We start from the raw sequence: 20,137 nt of genomic DNA on the forward strand, positions 1-20,137 counted from the left end.
ACATTTTGTACATAGTTTTTGTGGCTCAACTTACCCCAGAAGGTGGCTCAAACTTACCCCATATATGGGGCAAGTTGAGCCATTTGACATCGTTTTTTTTCAAAGGTCACGATGACTTTCAGTGTGGGATAGAAAGTTATATATAGGTGGAAAATATTTGAGAAGAATTAAATTTCAAGGCAAGGTACTTATTTCGACAAGATTATTAATCATATCAATTCTAACATGCAAAAAGCAAAAACTGTCACAACTTACCCCGCCTTCCCCTATGCTTCTGAAAATGGGTTTATGTTGATCCTTTTTTGTGTGTGTGTCCTGGTTGTAAAATATCGTACATACATGATTTTCACATTTAGCTCATCTGTATGCGTATGAAAGTGACTCTGATATGATTTTTTTTTAGGGGGAGGGGTGTCAGGTCAAATGTCACAGGGGTCATTGTATTCATGAATATTTCCCCCAAGAACCATTTGCTAAAGCAATTTAAAACTTGGTCATGTGGCGTACATTTAATGTTATATGGCGTAATTTCCTTCAGCAAGAAATTAATCAGTCACACCGCAGGTCCCAAGAAAGTGGCTTCTTTCATCCAAGTGATATTCATGACTTGAGTTGTTTTGCATATTTAATGAGCTTGATGCGGACCGAAACACCTATTTTCATTCAGTCATTGCTGCTCTAATTGTGCATCGAATTTCATGAAATTGGTACCATTGTAAAGAAGAAGAATCATTCTTTTAGGTCATGTGTTTGGATTTATTCAAAAATTTTGTAATATAGGTGAAAATTTTGATCTAAAATATGCTACAAAATAAATATTTTCATCTGACAAAGCTGCCTTTTTCACACTTTATTTATGTTTGAGCCCACATGATTTTTATATCAGGATAAAGCTGAATATGTATGCTTTGAAATGATATAGGTTTAAAAATAAGAATTGGTTTAATTAGGTCAAGATCACACTTTTCCTTTGCCAAGTACATAAAGCAGTTTGAAAACAAGAATACTGCACTCTGATTGGTCAAAGAGACCACCCAGTGGCAAATTCCAACGGTTCCAGTGCCTGGGTTCGTGGGAAGGTCACACTTCCCATGTGGTAATCTCCTCAAATACCCGCGCCTGTTGTTCTGTGAACCTTATCCAGCCAATCAGAACTCTGGATTTCATGCAAGTAGAAAATTTCAGAAATCTCGTCTTGTACCTTGGTGGGAAAAGTGTGATCTTGACCCGATTAAAAGATGCCACATATCAAGAGTGGCATTGTGAGAAAGTACAGAAGTTCAGCTTTATGGTGATATATATATCATTGAGGCTCAAAATAAAAAGTTTTGTACAATTTGCAAAAGAAAACAGAGGAAGAAAATTCAGTTTTGAGGCACACTTTCAGGCCAGAAATTTACTTATTTAACAAAATATTGTATACAAAATAAATGACCAATATGAAAGAGTAACTTTTACTCTATCTGATGGTGCAATAATATTTCATTTAACTTGAGGTTAAAATAGGTAAATTCTTAGAGAAAGAAAATCTCACGAATCACGAGATTTTGCAAGGAGGAGGATTCAACCACGAGATGATTTGGATGAATCTGGCCTTTTTGCTCATTAGCATAGGGACCTGCGGTCTGACTGTTATCCATTGCTGCACTCAACCCCTGATACCGGCAGGAAGTAATTCCTCAAAAAGCTTAAAGCTATGAGCGCTAGAATCGGTAGTGGAGCTTAGCCAGATTAACTTAGGACTGCCTTGAGCACCTATCAAGACGAAATGGTGCGATATACAAATATCCTGTTTGATCGTGTATCATGTATCGTGTATCGAGTCCTAATCATTAGGTTATAGATCAAAGGTCTCAGAAGTCCTATCCAAATAAAAGCACTTGAAGAAAAAAGCCTCACACCTGACACTGTAAAAAAGGGAAACTCATTAATGTATGCAAACAGAAAGGACTATGGTTTGATTAGATATGAAGCAATAGTTTGCTCAGGCAGTTCTCATGGTAATTGCAGTAACCATAATTTCAAAGAATCTTTACTGATTACCTGTAAATGGCCACCCCCATAATGTGGGGAATAGAAGCTAATAATGTAGTATTTTCTTATTTTCCTTCTTGTTTTTCCACTTTTCCAGATCAGAACTTGAGTCGAGAGGTGCAGATGGCAGACGGGACATGGGCATAGACCACAGCAAGGGGACCGACCCTAAACCAATACAGCGAGATGCTCAGGACAAGAGAGATGAAAACCATAAGCCAATCTGTGAAATTTGTGGGGAGGAATGTAAGCACAACATGGCTCTGAGGCAGCATGTGCTGTCACATGACCCCAGCTCATATCGATGTCAGTACTGCGATTGGTTCTTAAAGAGGAAAGACTACCTCGTCTTTCATCTTCGCACCAGACGCAAGATCACCATGGGTAGGAAATGGTTCAGGGGGACCATAGATGAGCTTCTGGAGAGGGACGATGCGTCTGAAGTTGTCCAGGAAGAGTCCAGGCTTGTGGAGGAGATGAGGAAGCTGAAGCGGTTGCAACGGGCTGTGAATGACCTCAAGGGATTGAGACAAAGGTGTAAGATCTGCGGAAAGGAATGCAAGCATAGCAGAGCCATGAAGCAGCATATGCTGTCCATGACCCCAACTCATTTCGATGTCAGTTCTACAAGCGGTACTTCAAGAGGAAACATCTCGTTTTTCATTTGCGAACCATACATCACCTGTCCATTGGTGAAAAGTGGTCCTGTTTTGAAAAGAGGATCTGATGACACCAACCAAAACTGACAGCAAAGAACTTGATCAGAGCAACGATTTGAATGACTATGACAGTATGGTGTAGGAAATGGAAAGCCTAGACTATACCGAAGAAGAATATGACTAAAGGACAGCTCATCAAAGGAAACGGCAACTGAAGAACCTACCACCTACATCTCATATACCATGGTAAACCAGTCAAATCAGAGGTGGTGTCAATTGCAATACATCAGGATGAGAAGGTAGACATTGTTGATAGAAAGAGTGAAACTGAATTTGCCAATGCTTGTTTGTATGTAAAATCTCAATTTTTTCTTGCCATTCACATTACTACTACTTACCTTGATTTTTTTGATGGCACATTTGACCGCAATACATAACTTATTCAGCCTTCTTGGTAGGCTTTTGAAAATGCGCTTCAGATTCTGAAATAGATGTACATTTGATAGATTCAAAATGTCTGATAAGGTATATGTAGCTACTTATGACCAACTTATTTTTCAGTTCATCCTTGTTTGACTATGACCAACTTATTTTTCAGTTCATCCTTGTTTGACTATTAACCATTTGCAGCTGCATTGGGAAGGGGGGAGGGGGGGGGGCAACTTTATCATCATTCATGTACTGAAAAAGGTGAAGATCACCATCTGATTTTTTTTTTTTGGGGGGGGGCATGTTCAGCCTATCCCTTTCAAAACCGTTTTCTGGTTCAAAATCACAGTGAAATTGTGGGTATTCTTCTTTCTTTTTGATGTACATGTTAAACCCTTTTACAATGATGGAGAGGGCTTACAATTCCAGGATATGATCCTTGTCTGTCGCTTTCTGATTATCACTCACTGAATTGTGAAGATAAGTGCTCGAAAGGCAATTTCTCAAGAACAATAAAACAAAGACGTGATATGACAAACATTAAGGAAAATATAGGGAATGTGACATATAAACCTTATGGAAATACCCAGTGGTAATTGCAATTTAATAGATGAATATAGTTTCCCCTCAATGATGCAATTTGTTATATAGTTTGTGAACTCAACATTGATGCCCCATTTGTACCCCTTTGGGATATTTTTTTTCGTATGGTGTTCTTTTTTTCACTACAATGCTGATTTGATGGCTTTGAGAAACAAGGCTTGTTGCGTTTTGGCATCCACTTGGCATTTCGTTGCAATGTCGTCTCTTGCAATCTTCGTTGAGACAATACACACAGGAAGGGCAAGCACGTCTGGTGGCGCGTCCAAAGTTGATGACTTTGGTCATAAATCTGCCTTCCTCCTTGTTCATTAGAACATTGTTGCATTTGAGATCATTGATGAGGAATCCTTGCCGATGCATGATGATGATTCATTCAACAATGTCCAGGGTGATCAAAAGATTATCCTCCTGCTTCCATCTGGAAGGTCTTGCATCCAGGGAGTCAGCCAGAACGACGCTCTTCCCCCGCTGGGCATCACCCACAAACTCCATAGCTAGAGGGAGAGTATGACAGTCCAATGTGACATAACCGTAGTTCTGTGAAAGTGACAGAATGCACCAAGATCTTTTTGGATGCTTGCCTCCTCGCTTATGATGTAGAACTGATGATGACAGTGTGCAGGTGCCCTGTACGAAGGGAATTTCTTCAGAGCGATGGGATCTTTTTTCACCACATGCCTGAAGAGATAATCTGCACCGTTGGAACCTCTTCCTAGCTCAATGGTCCTGGCAGCAAGTCATTGTTTTATCCTAACAAAGACACGACCAATCTGGAAGGTATCAGACTGGATGGAAGGCATTTGGCCATCAAGGGCAACCTCCGGTTCCATATGATTATAGCCCTTCGCTGTGGTATCGTCTCTTGGTATATTCATTGAGACTGAAACATGGGAATGGCAAGCACGTCTGATGGCGCGTCCAAAGTCGATGACTTTGTCCTAAATCTGCCTTCCTCCTCGTTCATTAGAACATTGTTGCATTTCAGATCATTAATGAGGAATCCTTGGCGGTGCATAATGATGATTCCTTCAACGATGTCCAGGGCAATCAAAAGATTATCCTCATGCTTCCATCTGGAAAGTCTTTCATCCAGGGAGTCGGGCAGAGTGAAGCACTTCCCAAGCAGGGCATCACCCACAAACTCCATAGCTAGAGCGAGAGTTTGACAGTCCAGTGTGACATACCTGTAGTTCCGTGAAAGTGACAGAATGCACCAAGATCTTTCTGGATGCTTGCCTCCTCGCTTATGATGTAGAACTGGTGATGACAGTGTGCAGGTGCCCTGGCCGAAGGGAATTTCTTCAGAGCGATGGGATCTTTTATCACCGCATGCCTGAAGAAGTAGACTACTCCGTTGGAACCTCCTCCTAGCTCAATGGTCCTGGCAGTAAGTCATTGTTTCATCCTAACAAAGACACGGCCAATCTGGAAGGTATCAGACGGATGGAAGGCATTTGGCCATCAGGGGCAACCTCTGGTGCCATATGATTATAGTCCTTTGCTGCGGTATCGCCTCTTGGTATATTCATTGAGACTGTACACACGAGAAGGGCAAGCACGTCTGGTGGCACGTCAAAAGTTGATGACTTTGGTCCTAAATCTGCCTTCCACCTCGTTCATTAGAACATTGTTGCATTTCAGAACATTAATGAGGAATCCTTGGCAGTGCATGATGTGATTCCTTCAACAATGTCTAGGGTGATCAAAAGATTATCATGTAATAATATGTTCTGACAAGGGTTGGCCACTTTCTCATCTTCTCCATTGTTTTATCCTGCCACTCATGAAAATTTAGTTTCTTGAGAATTAGATCACCTTTTCCGTATGCTCTTGCCTTTTTCACCTCCTCCAAACAGAATGATGATGTTTCACATACTTCGTTCAGTTTTCTTTGTCCATTTCCAGGATTTCTAATGGAATTTCTTCCATCTTCCCTCCAATACATTTTTCAAAATTTTCAAATCTCCAGTCGAGACATCAATTTTTCTCCCAGGTCAGCTTCTTGCAACATTTTCTTTCCAGAAATCTTCTGTTTTCCTTCCTAATTGTTCTTACTTATCTTACACATGGAGTTTGATGACCTGCTAGGCGCTCTTGAGCATTTTCTTTCCATGGAATATATGAAGATATGCTTGCTGAAGACAGTTCAATAAATTCATGGAATAAAATAAGTTGAGGGGAGAATCATTAAAAGAAAACCTTAGGAAGTCTGTAGAAATTAAAGTTAGAAAAAAGGTTATTCAGTTCGAATTACCTGTGCCACATTGCCACCAACAGAGCGTGGCATGTGAACGGGCACTGTGACACAAGAGAAATCACGTCCACATCCTACGAATGACTAACTAAATCAAAATAATTCAAGGAATTATGGAAAATGGATGCCTCTTTCATAAATATAAAGATTTAAAATGTGAAATTTCAGCAACTTTTGATGAAGCTTCTATTTTTTTTTATTTGGAGCGCAATATTTTGTTATATTTTTTTAGGAGCGCCGGCGCGATCGTGCTCAAAAATGAAGGTCTGAACTTCTTTCAAACCACATTTTTCATTTGTTGGTTTTGAAAAAAATCATTTGATTTGATTGATAGCATTTATTTCATTCATCATAAAAACAAATACAAGGCACATACAAAGTTTACATAAATTACGTGGAAAAATTGCAGATATTACAATTATAAAAATTTTGGAAACAATTTTACGAAATATAAGAGTGTACATGATTTTAAAAATGAATGAGGAGGCAATGAGAAAGAAAAAGCCTTATTAGCGCCATCCGCTGCCACCTTTACAAAATCTGGAAACTGAATATATCTGATATTGCAAAATACATGATGCAATTCTGAATACCAGATATAAACATTGAACATAAAAGAGGAAAACACACACACAAAAAAAAACCCTGATCATATGTTATTTGAATATTTATTGAGAAGTTGGGTTTTATATCTCCTTTTAAGAACATTTTATGATAGACTAGATTTAACAGAAAATGGTAACTTGTTCCAGACATTGTATTGGCAATGTGGAATGAACTTTTACCTAGTTAAGTGAACTTACACAAATCGCTCTCCAAGAACTTCAAGTGTAGTTCCAGGGGATGACTCTGGTCGAAGCTTGAGTTACCCCAATGCCATGAGGGCATTCATTTGTGTGGGGAAATCGTTGAGGTACTGGGGATATTCACTGACGGGATAGATACGGTTAACAATTATCCTTTAGTCAACCGCTTGTGTTCCATCCCCAACTCTAATTTTGTTCTTATTATCTGATGAACACACAAGGGCCTGGACTCCGGGCTTTGTCACCATTTCAAGGAAATCCTTTACTCTGGCTGAGTGAAAGTGACTGTTCGAATTTCAAGATTAATTTCTAAAAATTTTCACGGAACTTTGGTAATCTTGATTGTCTCCCCATGCAAATGCCAGCCTCTTAATCCAATCTTGGCTCTAGCGTCAACTGCACTATCAAATTTCTGTACTATATTACACTAAACACGAATATAATTCACTATACCGCTCTGGCTGCGTGACCAAAGTCTATGATTTTGGTCCTCAGTCTGCCTTCCTCCTGGTTCAGCAGGACATTGTGGCATTTCAGATCATTGATGAGGAATCCTTGGCGGTGAATGATATTGATTCCCTCAACGATGTCCAGTGTTGCCATAATGACAATTACGAATATAGGCCTACTAAATTAAACACTAATATAAGCTTAACGATACACCGATATACTACACTATACACCGATATAGTACATGCTACACTATACCATTATGGTTGTATGACCAAAGTCAATGATTTTAGTCTTACATCTGCCTTCCTCCTGATTCAGCACAACATTGTTGCATTTCAGATCATTGATGAGAAATCCTTGGTGACGCAAGATGTTCATTCCCTCACTGATGTCCTGGGGGGTGTTTCACAAAGATTTAAGTATGACTTAAGTCGCACTTAAATGCCGACGCGTACAAGATATGCAACGTGCGATCTTATTGATAAATACGCATTAGTGCGCGTTCCCTTGAGACGATCTGACCAATGCGGTCAAGCCTTTCATACCGTACGCAACCCGGCATTTGAGTGCGACTGTAAGTCATACTTAAATCTTTGTGAAACACACCCCCCAGGGGGATCAAATACTTTTCTCATCCTTCCATCTAGAAGGTCTTCCAGCCAGGGAGTCGGTCAAAGTTAAGCTCTTCCCAACCTGGGCAATACTTGCCTCTTCTTGTTCGATCAAAAAAATTTTCCTCCTGCTTCCATCTGGAAGGTCTTCTATCCAGGGAGTCGGCCTGATTGACGCTCTTCCCCCACTGGGCATCACCCACAAACTCCATAGCTAGAGGGAGAGTATGACAGTCCAGTGTGACGTACCCGTAGTACTGGGGAAATTGGGCATCACCCACAAACTCCATAGCTAGAGGGAGAGTATGACAGTCCAGTGTGACGTACCCGTAGTACTGGGGAAATTGACAGAATGCACTAAGATCTTTCTGGATGCTTGCCTTTACGCTCATGTTGTAAAGCTGGGGTTGACGGTAGGCAGGGTCTTTGGACAGAGGGAAGTTCTTCAGAGCGATACAATGTAAATGTACTGTCATTGCATGCCTGAAGAGGTACACAGCCAACGTTTGAACCTCTTCTCAGCTTTATGATCCTTGCTCACTTTGAACTTTTTTTCAAGTGGTAGGCCTACTACACTACATGGGCAATTTTGACCAACTCATCAAAACTTTTATTTGAATCATACTGGTCCAAAACACATCCTTTGAGGCTCGAGTAATTCCGCTTCTATACTCCACCTGGTCTGATAACATTTGTAAGCGCGGAATATACTCTGTAACTGACTCGAGTCTATTTTGCTTTGATGAATAAATCTGCTGTAGGAGAACAGCTCCTGATTCATCGGTCCCATAAAATCCAATTAGTTTTTCTACTATTTTGGCCCCAGTGGCTTTAACATCCATATGGAGCACAATATGCGCAGCCTCACCATGGAGTGAGCAAAGTATCAACCGGGTAAGTGTTTCAGAATTGCATCACTCCTCGTTCTGTAAGCATTTTATCTCATTCTGCCAAACTTCAAAAGAAACGTCTCCCCCTTTAGGATTTTGTTGTCACTATCAAGGAAAACCTTTAAGAATTTTGTATAACAATGGGCATCTTCATTTCTTGTTCCCCTGAGGAATCATCATCATCACACCCAAGATTAATTTCTGAAAAATTTCTTGGTACTTTGGTAATCTTGATTGCCTACCCATGCAATCGCCAGCCCGTTAATCCTAACGTGCCTGTTGCATCAGCTGCACTATCAAATACACAAAATTCTGTACTATATTACACTATACATGAATATATTACACGATACCCTTATGGTTGCGTGACAAAAGTCAATGACTTTGGTCCTCAGTCTGCCTTCCTCCTGGTTCAGCAGAACATTGTCGCATTTCAGATCATTGAAGAGAAATCCTTGGCAGTGCATCATAAATATGTCCAGTGTTGCCATAATTACAATTAGGAATATAGGCCTACTAAATTATACACTAATATAAGCTTAACTATACACCAATATACTACATTATACAATAATATACAACACTTTACACTAATATACTGCACTGTGCCATTATCGATGCATGACAAAGTCAATGACTTTGGTCCTAAATCTGCCTGGTTCAGCAGAATGTTGTTGTATTTCAGATCATTGATGAGGGATCCTTGGCGATGCATGATGTTAATTCCCTCAACGATGTCCAGGGCGATCGAAAGATTATCCTCCTGCTTCCATCTGGAAGGTCTTCCATCCAGTGAGTCAGCTAGAGTAACGCTCTTCTCCCGCTGGGCATCACCCACAAACTCCATAGCTAGAGGGAGAGTATGACAGTCCAATGTGACATAACCGTAGTTCTGGGAAAATGACAGAATGCACCAAGACCTTTTTGGATACTTGCCTCTTCCTGTTCGATCAAAATTTTTTTTTTCTCCTGCTTCCATCTGGAAGGTCTTCTATCCAGGGAGTCAGCTAGAGTGATGCTCTTCCCCCGCTGGGCATCACCCACAAACTCCATAGCTAGAGGGAGAGTATGACAGTCCAGTGTGACGTACCCGTAGTATTGGGGAAATTGACAGAATGCACTATGATCTTTCTAGATGCTTGCCTCTACGCTCATGTTGTAAAGCTGGGGTTGACGGTAGGCAGGGTCTTTGGACAGAGGGAAGTTCTTCAGAGTGATACAATCTCCTGTCATTGCATGTCTGAAGAGGTAAACAGCAACTGTTTAAACTTCTTCCTAGCTCTATATTCCTGGCCCTGCTTATTGCATTATGTTCATACCTTTGTACATGTACTTATTCTTTAGTTGTCACCTTCTATTTTTTCAATAGATATTATTACCATTGTTAGGAAGTTAGTATACTCTCTCCTCTTTACTTGATCCATTAGATTCACTTTCAGTCAGGTCGTGGCCAGCAATACTTTGTGATGAGGTAGCACTGAAGAGATGCACCGTCTTCCTTTACTCTGATGGCTCATGGCTTGTGTGACTGTCCTTCCACCGGAGAAATCTAAGGATGTCCCTGTCACCACCTTGACTAACATTGCTTTCCACACAAGTCGATAGGTTCCTGCACCTGCCTTCACTGGTACAATTCTTGAGAACTAATCTTTTGCACACTTATATTCAAACATCATTCTCCAGGAATGTGATAGTTTTGTTTTTCTTCCTCAAACAGTCTTCTTGCCCTCTTTCATGCTAGACACAGATTTTCATATTTGCCCCGATAAGAAATCTCTTTGATGATTATCATCACTCAGTTGCCAGTATTCCTTAACAGAGCTGCCAAGTAGTACGATTTTTCCGTATTTCATACGGAAATCAATTTAAAATACGGCAGTACGCTTTTTCATGATAAAATACGGGAAAAAACAAATTAGAGAAGAAAAGGTATTCCGTGTGTTGCTGCCCTCTACGTTCAATGAGTTATGCTTTCATCAAGGCTTTCCGATTAGAATTTTCGATATCCTGGCGAATCAATGCGGATGACAAGTTCCGAGCGCACGCATGTAGCGGCTCAAATCGCGATATTTTGCGACTGGTAAATACGTCTGTAAGGATGATGACGTCATCCAAGATGGCAACTTACGTTGACCGACGGAAGGATCGAAGATGACGATGTTTCGATCATAATTTGAAACGAATTAGCCGTAACTGCGGTCTAAGGTACGATATTTCTGAATTTCATACATTTTTCCGTAAATATGGATGCAATTTCTTTTTCATAATTTGATATTTTATGATTTTATGTGCAAAAAACGATCGAAAAAAACAGGTTTCCGTCGAATGTTAGATCTAACGTTACTGCTAATACGTTGTCTGTACGTACGGGCCTCCAAATTCTTCAGTCTATGTATGGGTGAGTCAGCCAACGCAGTTCAGCGGAACAACTAAAATCTAGACTGAAGCTTTCAGTCTCATGTGCGACGGTGTGGGGCGCAAAATAATGTAAGAAGTGATCGAACTTTGCCATTATGCATGCATATTTATCTCATGGTAAAAATACAGATTTTTTGGTCAAAATACTGATTTTGGGGGATAAGAATACTGAAAATGCAAAATACAACTTGGCAGCTCTGCCTTAAGTAGAGTCATTCTTTCCTCAGAATTCTTCAGAGCCTATCAGTAGGGGAGTTGAGAAGTTTTGAAAAGCGTGAAAATAAGCATGCACGTGCTTATATGCACGTTTTCTTTCCTGCCAGTCCTTCCAAAAACGTTATTATAAGCACGTTTGGGCCAGTTTTTAGGCTTTAGCAGCCAGGCTTTTCGAAAGCCAAAAATTTGATTGACACCATCAGAAGGAGCAGGAAAAATTACATCGTATACCACTTTATAAAAAAATTCACCGTCTAATTTTCCTACAACAGCTGATTGAAGCAACTACAACGATCGATTCCAAATTTTACCGTCGCTACGTCACTTGTCCCTTGGGCTTCCAGCAAACGTTCTTATATGCAGGTTTCCACATCCAGGGAAGTTCTGCCTCGAGTGTCTGATTTGTTTTATTAGGATAAGGTTAGAGAGGGTGTCTATAAAATTCCCAAAGGAGACTTGCGCTTGCTCTTGGCATGCCCCTAAATCAATATGTCACTTGAATATTTTCTACTTTTGGTTTGGTCGAGGTGGCATGTGTGGAAATAAAATGTTCATTATTCTGTTTAGTATGTCTAGGCTGTTCGGCATAATGTTTTTTTTGTGTGTGTGGGATCTTAAAGTTCTTTCACCTTTCACTGTTTTATGAGAAAATCTCTATTCAGATTGTTTAAATTTTGTTCTAAGAAAATTATCAGACTGTTTAAAATTATACATTCTGTAGAATTTATTTGCATGTATTTGATGTGAACAATATTATGTATACAGTTGTTTTCTTATCCTTAATTGTTGAATTTCGTATACTGTGGATAATATACATGTATGCTTGAAAGCAATGTCAAAATGTATATTTTCTTTATCTCCTATTAAAGGTAAAAAGCATATATACATTTGTATACATATATATATACATGCCTATGAATCTAAGTCTGTCACTGTCACACTGTTTTGGACTCCTTGCCTTGCTAGACACAGATTTTCATATTTGCCCCGATAAGAAATCTCTTTGATGATTATTATCACTCAGTTGCCAGTATTCCTTACGTAGAGTCAATCTTTCCTCAGAATTCTTCGGAGCTGATGAATCTAACTCTGTCACTGTCACAGTGTTTTGGACTCCTTGCCTTGCTAGACACAGATTTTCATATTTGCCCCGATAAGAAATCTCTTTGATGATTGTAATCACTCAGTTGCCAGTATTCCTTACGTAGAGTCATTCTTTCCTCAGAATTCTTCAGAGCCTATGAATCTAAATCTGTCACTGTCACAGTGTTATGGACTCCTTGCTGTCCTGCCCTCTCTATTTGTGTCAATTCTTATTGTCCAGAAATATGAATATTTTCCACTTGTTTAAATACTACAGGTACTATACCTGTTTGTGTTCTTTGCAAGATACAGTGGCGGACCGTGACCCCGAGGAGACAAAGCATTGGGGGGGCACGGCATTGTTCACAAACAATGCAGTGCCCCCCCCCCCCCAATGCTCTGTCTCCTCCGGGTCACGGTCCGCTACTGGCAAGATATGTCAATGTCTGTTTTTAATGAAATAACCGCAACCCATAGATAAACATATGCAATCGTGGGGACGCACGCATCTCTTGCGGGTGCAAGTTATGGCAAGCTATCTATGTCTACCTTGTATTTCTGTAGTTCACCACATATTTTTCTGTTTAAAATGAAATGCACTCTTCTTGGCCATTCCGTACTTTTATACCGTGGTGTGGGCAGTAAGTAGAGTCTGATGTACCTTTAAAGGTTGATGCCATGGCATTCAGAGTAGAGTAGAACTTCTTGTGACCATATCCAAGGCCATTTAGTCTCTGTTCGGTCTGGTTTGGTAGGGAACGTAAAGCTTCTATTGCATGATGTGAAGAGGTCAATGATCTAATTCATTTGTTTTCTTCTGATTGACATTCTTTTTTATATAAAGTCATGAAAAGCAACCATTGTACAAACATTAACAATATGAATTTACACATTATTCAACTCATTTTATTCACATCTACAGTGTTTAAACCACACCAAAAATATTTGACAGATCAATTTTGATGAATCCATGCGAATCACATGATACAACATATAAGAATGATTTACAGTTGAGCTAAAAAGGTAGTGAAACCCACCACAAGATGCTCTCCTTCATGCTGAGTGTTGAATGTAGATGATAACACTACAATGTTCGGCCAGCTCCGGGAACACAACCCCCTGGACATTTTTCATGATAAATCTGTAACATAAGGATCTTCTACTGGTATCCTTATCCATTTAGTCTCTGTCGAGTCTGGTTTTGTCACTGTGTTGCAAGTATCGAGTAGAGTCCGATGTATGGTTGATGCTTTTGTTTTCAATGTAGAATAGAACTTCTTGTGACCATATCCAAGGCCATTTAGTCTCTGTTCGGTCTGGTTTGGTAGGGAACGTAAAGCTTCTTCTTCGTGATGTGAAGAGGTCGATGATTCAATTCATTTGTTTTCTTCTGATTGACATTCCTTTTTATATAAAGTCATGAAAAGCAACCATTGTACAAACATTAAAGAATATGAATTTAGACATTATTCAACTCATTTTATTCACATCTACAGTGTTTAAAACCATACCAAAAATATTTGACAGATCAATTTTGATGAATCCACGCGAATCACATGATACAACATATAAGAATGATTTACAGTTGAGCTAAAAAGGTAGTGAAACCCACCACAAGATGCTCTCCTTCATGCTGAGTGTTGAATGTAGATGATAACACTACAATGTTCGGCCAGCTCCGGGAACACAACCCCCTGGACATTTTTCATGATAAATCTGTAACATAAGGATCTTCTACTGGTATCCTTATCCATTTAGTCTCTGTCTAGTCTGGTTTTGTCACTGTGTTGCAAGTATCGAGTAGAGTCCGATGTATGGTTGATGCTTTTGTTTTCAATGTAGAATAGAACTTCTTGTGACCATATCCAAGGCCATTTAGTCTCTGTTCAGTCTGGTTTGGTAGGGAACGTAAAGCTTCTTCTTCGTGATGTGAAGAGGTCAATGATTCAATTCATTTGTTTTCTTCTGATTGACATTCCTTTTTATATAAAGTCATGAAAAGCAACCATTGTACAAACATTAAACAATATGAATTTACACATGTATGTATGATGTATGGTTGATGCTTTTGTTTTCAATGTAGAATAGAACTTCTTGTGACCATTTCCAAGGCCATTTAGTCTCTGTTCGGTCTGGTTTGGTAGGGAACGTAAAGCTTCTTCTTCGTGATGTGAAGAGGTCGATGATTCATTTGTTTTCTTCTGATTGACATTCCTTTTTATATAAAGTCATGAAAAGCAACCATTGTACAAACATTAAACAATATGAATTTACACATGTATGTATGATGTATGGTTGATGCTTTTGTTTTCAATGTAGAATAGAACTTCTTGTGACCATTTCCAAGGCCATTTAGTCTCTGTTCGGTCTGGTTTGGTAGGGAACGTAAAGCTTCTTCTTCGTGATGTGAAGAGGTCGATGATTCAATTCATTTGTTTTCTTCTGATTGACATTCATTTGTTTTCTTCTGATTGACATTCCTTTTTATATAAAGTCATGAAAAGCAACCATTGTACAAACATTAAACAATATGAATTTACACATGTATGTATGATGTATGGTTGATGCTTTTGTTTTCAATGTAGAATAGAACTTCTTGTGACCATTTCCAAGGCCATTTAGTCTCTGTTCGGTCTGGTTTGGTAGGGAACGTAAAGCTTCTTCTTCGTGATGTGAAGAGGTCGATGATTCAATTCATTTGTTTTCTTCTGATTGACATTCCTTTTTATATAAAGTCATGAAAAGCAACCATTGTACAAACATTAAACAATATGAATTTACACATGTATGTATGATGTATGGTTGATGCTTTTGTTTTCAATGTAGAATAGAACTTCTTGTGACCATTTCCAAGGCCATTTAGTCTCTGTTCGGTCTGGTTTGGTAGGGAACGTAAAGCTTCTTCTTCGTGATGTGAAGAGGTCGATGATTCAATTCATTTGTTTTCTTCTGATTGACATTCCTTTTTATATAAAGTCATGAAAAGCAACCATTGTACAAACATTAAACAATATGAATTTACGTATGATGTATGGTTGATGCTTTTGTTTTCAATGTAGAATAGAACTTCTTGTGACCATTTCCAAGGCCATTTAGTCTCTGTTCGGTCTGGTTTGGTAGGGAACGTAAAGCTTCTTCTTCGTGATGTGAAGAGGTCGATGATTCAATTCATTTGTTTTCTTCTGATTGACATTCCTTTTTATATAAAGTCATGAAAAGCAACCATTGTACAAACATTAAACAATATGAATTTACACATGTATGTATGATGTATGGTTGATGCTTTTGTTTTCAATGTAGAATAGAACTTCTTGTGACCATTTCCAAGGCCATTTAGTCCCTGTTCAGTCTGGTTTGGTAGGGAACGTAAAGCTTCTTCTTCGTGATGTGAAGAGGTCGATGATTCAATTCATTTGTTTTCTTCTGATTGACATTCCTTTTTATATAAAGTCATGAAAAGCAACCATTGTACAAACATTAAACAATATGAATTTACACATGTATGTATGATGTATGGTTGATGCTTTTGTTTTCAATGTAGAATAGAACTTCTTGTGACCATTTCCAAGGCCATTTAGTCTCTGTTCAGTCTGGCTTGGTAGAGAACATAAAGCTTCTATTACATGATTTGAAGAGGTCGATGATTCAATTCATTTGTTTTCTTCTGATTGACATTCTTTTTTATATAAAGTCATGAAAAGCAACCATTGTACAAACATTAAAGAATATGAATTTACACATTATTCAACTCATTTTATTCACATCTACAGTGTTTAAAACCATACCAAAAATATTTGACAGATCAATGTTGATGAATCCATGCGAATCACATGATACAACATATAAGAATGATTTACAGTTGAGCTCAAAAGTTATTTAACCCCACCACAAAATGCTCTCCTTCATGCTGAGTGTTGAAAGTAGACAACAACTACAATGTTCGGCAATCTCAGTGTAAACAAACCCCCTCAGCGTTTTTCACGATAAATCTGTAACATAAGGATCTTCTACTGGTATCCTTATCCATTTAGTCTCTGTCAATTCTGTTTTTTCTCACTGTGTTGCGAGTATCGAGTAGAGTCCGATGTTTGGTTGATGCTTTTGTTTTCAATGTAGAATAGAACTTCTTGTGACCATTTCCAAGGCCATTTAGTCTCTGTTCAGTCTGGTTTGGTAGGGAACATAAAGCTTCTATTAGATGATGTGAAGAGGTCGATGATTCAATTCATTTGTTTTCTTCTGATTGACATTCTTTTTTATATAAAGTCATGAAAAGCAACCATTGTACAAACATTAAAGAATATGAATTTACACATTATTCAACTCATTTTATTCACATCTACAGTGTTTAAAACCATACCAAAAATATTTGACAGATCAATGTTGATGAATCCATGCGAATCACATGATACAACATATAAGAATGATTCACAGTTGAGCTCAAAAGTTATTTAACCCCACCACAAAATGCTCTCCTTCTTGCTGAGCGTTGAATGTAGACAATAACACCACAATGTTCGGCCAGCTCCGGGAACACAACCCCCTGGACATTTTTCACGATAAATCTGTAACATAAGGATCTTCTACTGGTATCCTTATCCATTTAGTCTCTGTCAATTCTGTTTTTTCTCACTGTGTTGCGAGTATCGAGTAGAGTCCGATGTATGGTTGATGCTTTTGTTTTCAATGTAGAATAGAACTTCTTGTGACCATATCCAAGGCCATTTAGTCTCTGTTCAGTCTGGTTTGGTAGGGAACGTAAAGCTTCTTCTTCGTGATGTGAAGAGGTCGATGATTCAATTCATTTGTTTTCTTCTGATTGACATTCTTTTTATATAAAGTCATGAAAAGCAACCATTGTACAAACATTAAACAATATGAATTTACACATGTATGTATGATGTATGGTTGATGCTTTTGTTTTCAATGTAGAATAGAACTTCTTGTGACCATTTCCAAGGCCATTTAGTCTCTGTTCGGTCTGGTTTGGTAGGGAACGTAAAGCTTCTTCTTCGTGATGTGAAGAGGTCGATGATTCAATTCATTTGTTTTCTTCTGATTGACATTCTTTTTTATATAAAGTCATGAAAAGCAACCATTGTACAAACATTAAAGAATATGAATTTAGACATTATTCAACTCATTTTATTCACATCTACAGTGTTTAAAACCATAGGGGAAGGCGGGGTAAGTTGAGCATAGGGGCAAGTTGAGCCACCAGCCCCAGGCCAATAATGAATGAGTCAGACATTGTGGTGGTGTCATATATTGATGACCCATAGCATAACCCCTAACCCCACCATATTGTTTTCAACTTTGAAACAAAAAGTAGTTTTTTAGAGGGAAAAATATGAATTTCATCCAAAAAAGTAAAAAAGAGTGTGAAATAGATAAGTGCTTTATAAACACACACGTCTTTAAATATAATAAAGACATGATAACAACATTATTAGTCCAGGTATGGATCTTCATTCTTGTCATAGTATTTTAAATGATGGATGCATAATAAATGTGTGGATACAAAATTATGGCATTGAGTTCGGACTGGGGTAAGTTGAGCCAAACAGCATGGGGCAAGTTGAGCCATGGTAATTCCTATGGTAATGTATCTTAAAAAACAAACCATAAAAATCGATTGAAATGCTGGCTGACAGGAGTAAATTTACATGGCTGCTCTTTTCCTTTTAAAGGATGTTAGTATTTATAGAGAATTAGCAAATGAAAAGACTTTAAACAAAAAATTGACATTCTGGTTCTCCCTTCATACATTTTGTACATAAGTTTTTGTGGCTCAACTTACCCCACAAGGTGGCTCAAACTTACCCCATATATGGGGCAAGTTGAGCCATTTGACATCGTTTTTTTCAAAGGTCACGATGACTTTCAGTGTGGGGATAGAAAGTTATATAAAGGTGGAAAATATTTCAGAAGAGTTAAATTTCAAGGCAAGGTACTTATTTTGACAAGATTATTAATCATATCAATTCTAACATGCAAAAAGCAAAAACTGTCACAACTTACCCCACCTTCCCCTACCATAAATCTTGGACAGATCAATGTTGATGAATCCATGCGAATCACATGATACAACATATAAGAATGATTCACAGTTGAGCTCAAAAGTTATTTAACCCCACCACAAAATGCTCTCCTTCATGCTGAGTGTTGAAAGTAGACAACAACAACAATGTTCGGCAATCTCAGTGTAAACAAACCCCCTCAGCATTTTTTATGATAAATCTGTAACATAAGGATCTTCTACTGGTATCCTTATCCATTTAGTCTCTGTCGAGTCTGGTTTTGTCACTGTGTTGCGAGTATCGAGTAGAGTCCGATGTATGGTTGATGCTTTTGTTTTCAATGTAGAATAGAACTTCTTGTGACCATTTCCAAGGCCATTTAGTCTCTGTTCGGTCTGGTTTGGTAGGGAACGTAAAGCTTCTTCTTCGTGATGTGAAGAGGTCAATGATTCAATTCATTTGTTTTCTTCTGATTGACATTCTTTTTATATAAAGTCATGAAAAGCAACCATTCTACAAACATTAAAGAATATGAATTTAGACATTATTCAACTCATTTTATTCACATCTACAGTGTTTAAACCACACCAAAAATATTTGACAGATCAATTTTGATGAATCCACGCGAATCACATGATACAACATATAAGAATGATTTACAGTTGAGCTCAAAAGTTATTGAACCCCACCACAAGATGCTCTCCTTCATGCTGAGTGTTGAATGTAGATGATAACACTACAATGTTCGGCCAGCTCCGGGAACACAACCCCCTGGACATTTTTCACGATAAATCTGTAACATAAGGATCTTCTACTGGTATCCTTATCCATTAGTCTCTGTCAATTCTGTTTTTTCTCACTGTGTTGCGAGTATCGAGTAGAGTCCGATGTATGGTTGATGCTTTTGTTTTCAATGTAGAATAGAACTTCTTGTGACCATTTCCAAGGCCATTTAGTCTCTGTTCGGTCTGGTTTGGTAGGAAAATAAAGCTTCTGTTAGATGATGTGAAGAGGTCAATGATTCAATTCATTTGTTTTCTTCTGATTGACATTCTTTTTATATAAAGTCATGAAAAGCAACCATTGTACAAACATTAAACAATATGAATTTACACATGTATGTATGATGTATGGTTGATGCTTTTGTTTTCAATGTAGAATAGAACTTCTTGTGACCATTTCCAAGGCCATTTAGTCTCTGTTCGGTCTGGTTTGGTAGGGAACGTAAAGCTTCTTCTTCGTGATGTGAAGAGGTCGATGATTCAATTCATTTGTTTTCTTCTGATTGACATTCCTTTTTATATAAAGTCATGAAAAGCAACCATTGTACAAACATTAAACAATATGAATTTACACATGTATGTATGATGTATGGTTGATGCTTTTGTTTTCAATGTAGAATAGAACTTCTTGTGACCATTTCCAAGGCCATTTAGTCTCTGTTCGGTCTGGTTTGGTAGGGAACGTAAAGCTTCTTCTTCGTGATGTGAAGAGGTCGATGATTCAATTCATTTGTTTTCTTCTGATTGACATTCTTTTTATATAAAGTCATGAAAAGCAACCATTGTACAAACATTAAAGAATATGAATTTAGACATTATTCAACTCATTTTATTCACATCTACAGTGTTTAAACCACACCAAAAATATTTGACAGATCA

At 38.3% G+C, this 20,137-nt stretch overlaps 1 protein-coding gene and 1 long non-coding RNA gene across 3 annotated transcripts; both read left to right on the plus strand.

Annotated features, from left to right (window-relative positions):
• Positions 1-519: 519 nt before the first annotated feature.
• On the plus strand, positions 520-3,342 carry LOC121420639 (POZ-, AT hook-, and zinc finger-containing protein 1-like). Its single transcript, XM_041615303.1, is given in 4 exon segments — positions 520-524; positions 2,093-2,625; positions 2,628-2,744; positions 2,747-3,342. Coding segments are annotated over 4 exon segments (744 nt in total). The 3' UTR covers positions 2,836-3,342.
• Positions 3,343-11,292: 7,950 nt separating this feature from the next.
• LOC121419972 lies at positions 11,293-19,165 on the plus strand. Of its 2 annotated transcripts, none has more exons than XR_005970673.1 (2): positions 11,293-14,634; positions 18,918-19,165. It is a non-coding gene; the product is annotated as an uncharacterized LOC121419972 (long non-coding RNA). The 2 variants fall into 2 exon arrangements; XR_005970672.1 differs by lacking the exon at positions 11,293-14,634 and adding an exon at positions 14,643-14,870.
• The last annotated feature ends 972 nt before the right edge of the window (positions 19,166-20,137 follow it).

Source organism: Lytechinus variegatus, chromosome 8, assembly GCF_018143015.1.
Source record: "Lytechinus variegatus isolate NC3 chromosome 8, Lvar_3.0, whole genome shotgun sequence".
Taxonomy (NCBI): Eukaryota; Metazoa; Echinodermata; class Echinoidea; order Temnopleuroida; family Toxopneustidae; genus Lytechinus; species Lytechinus variegatus.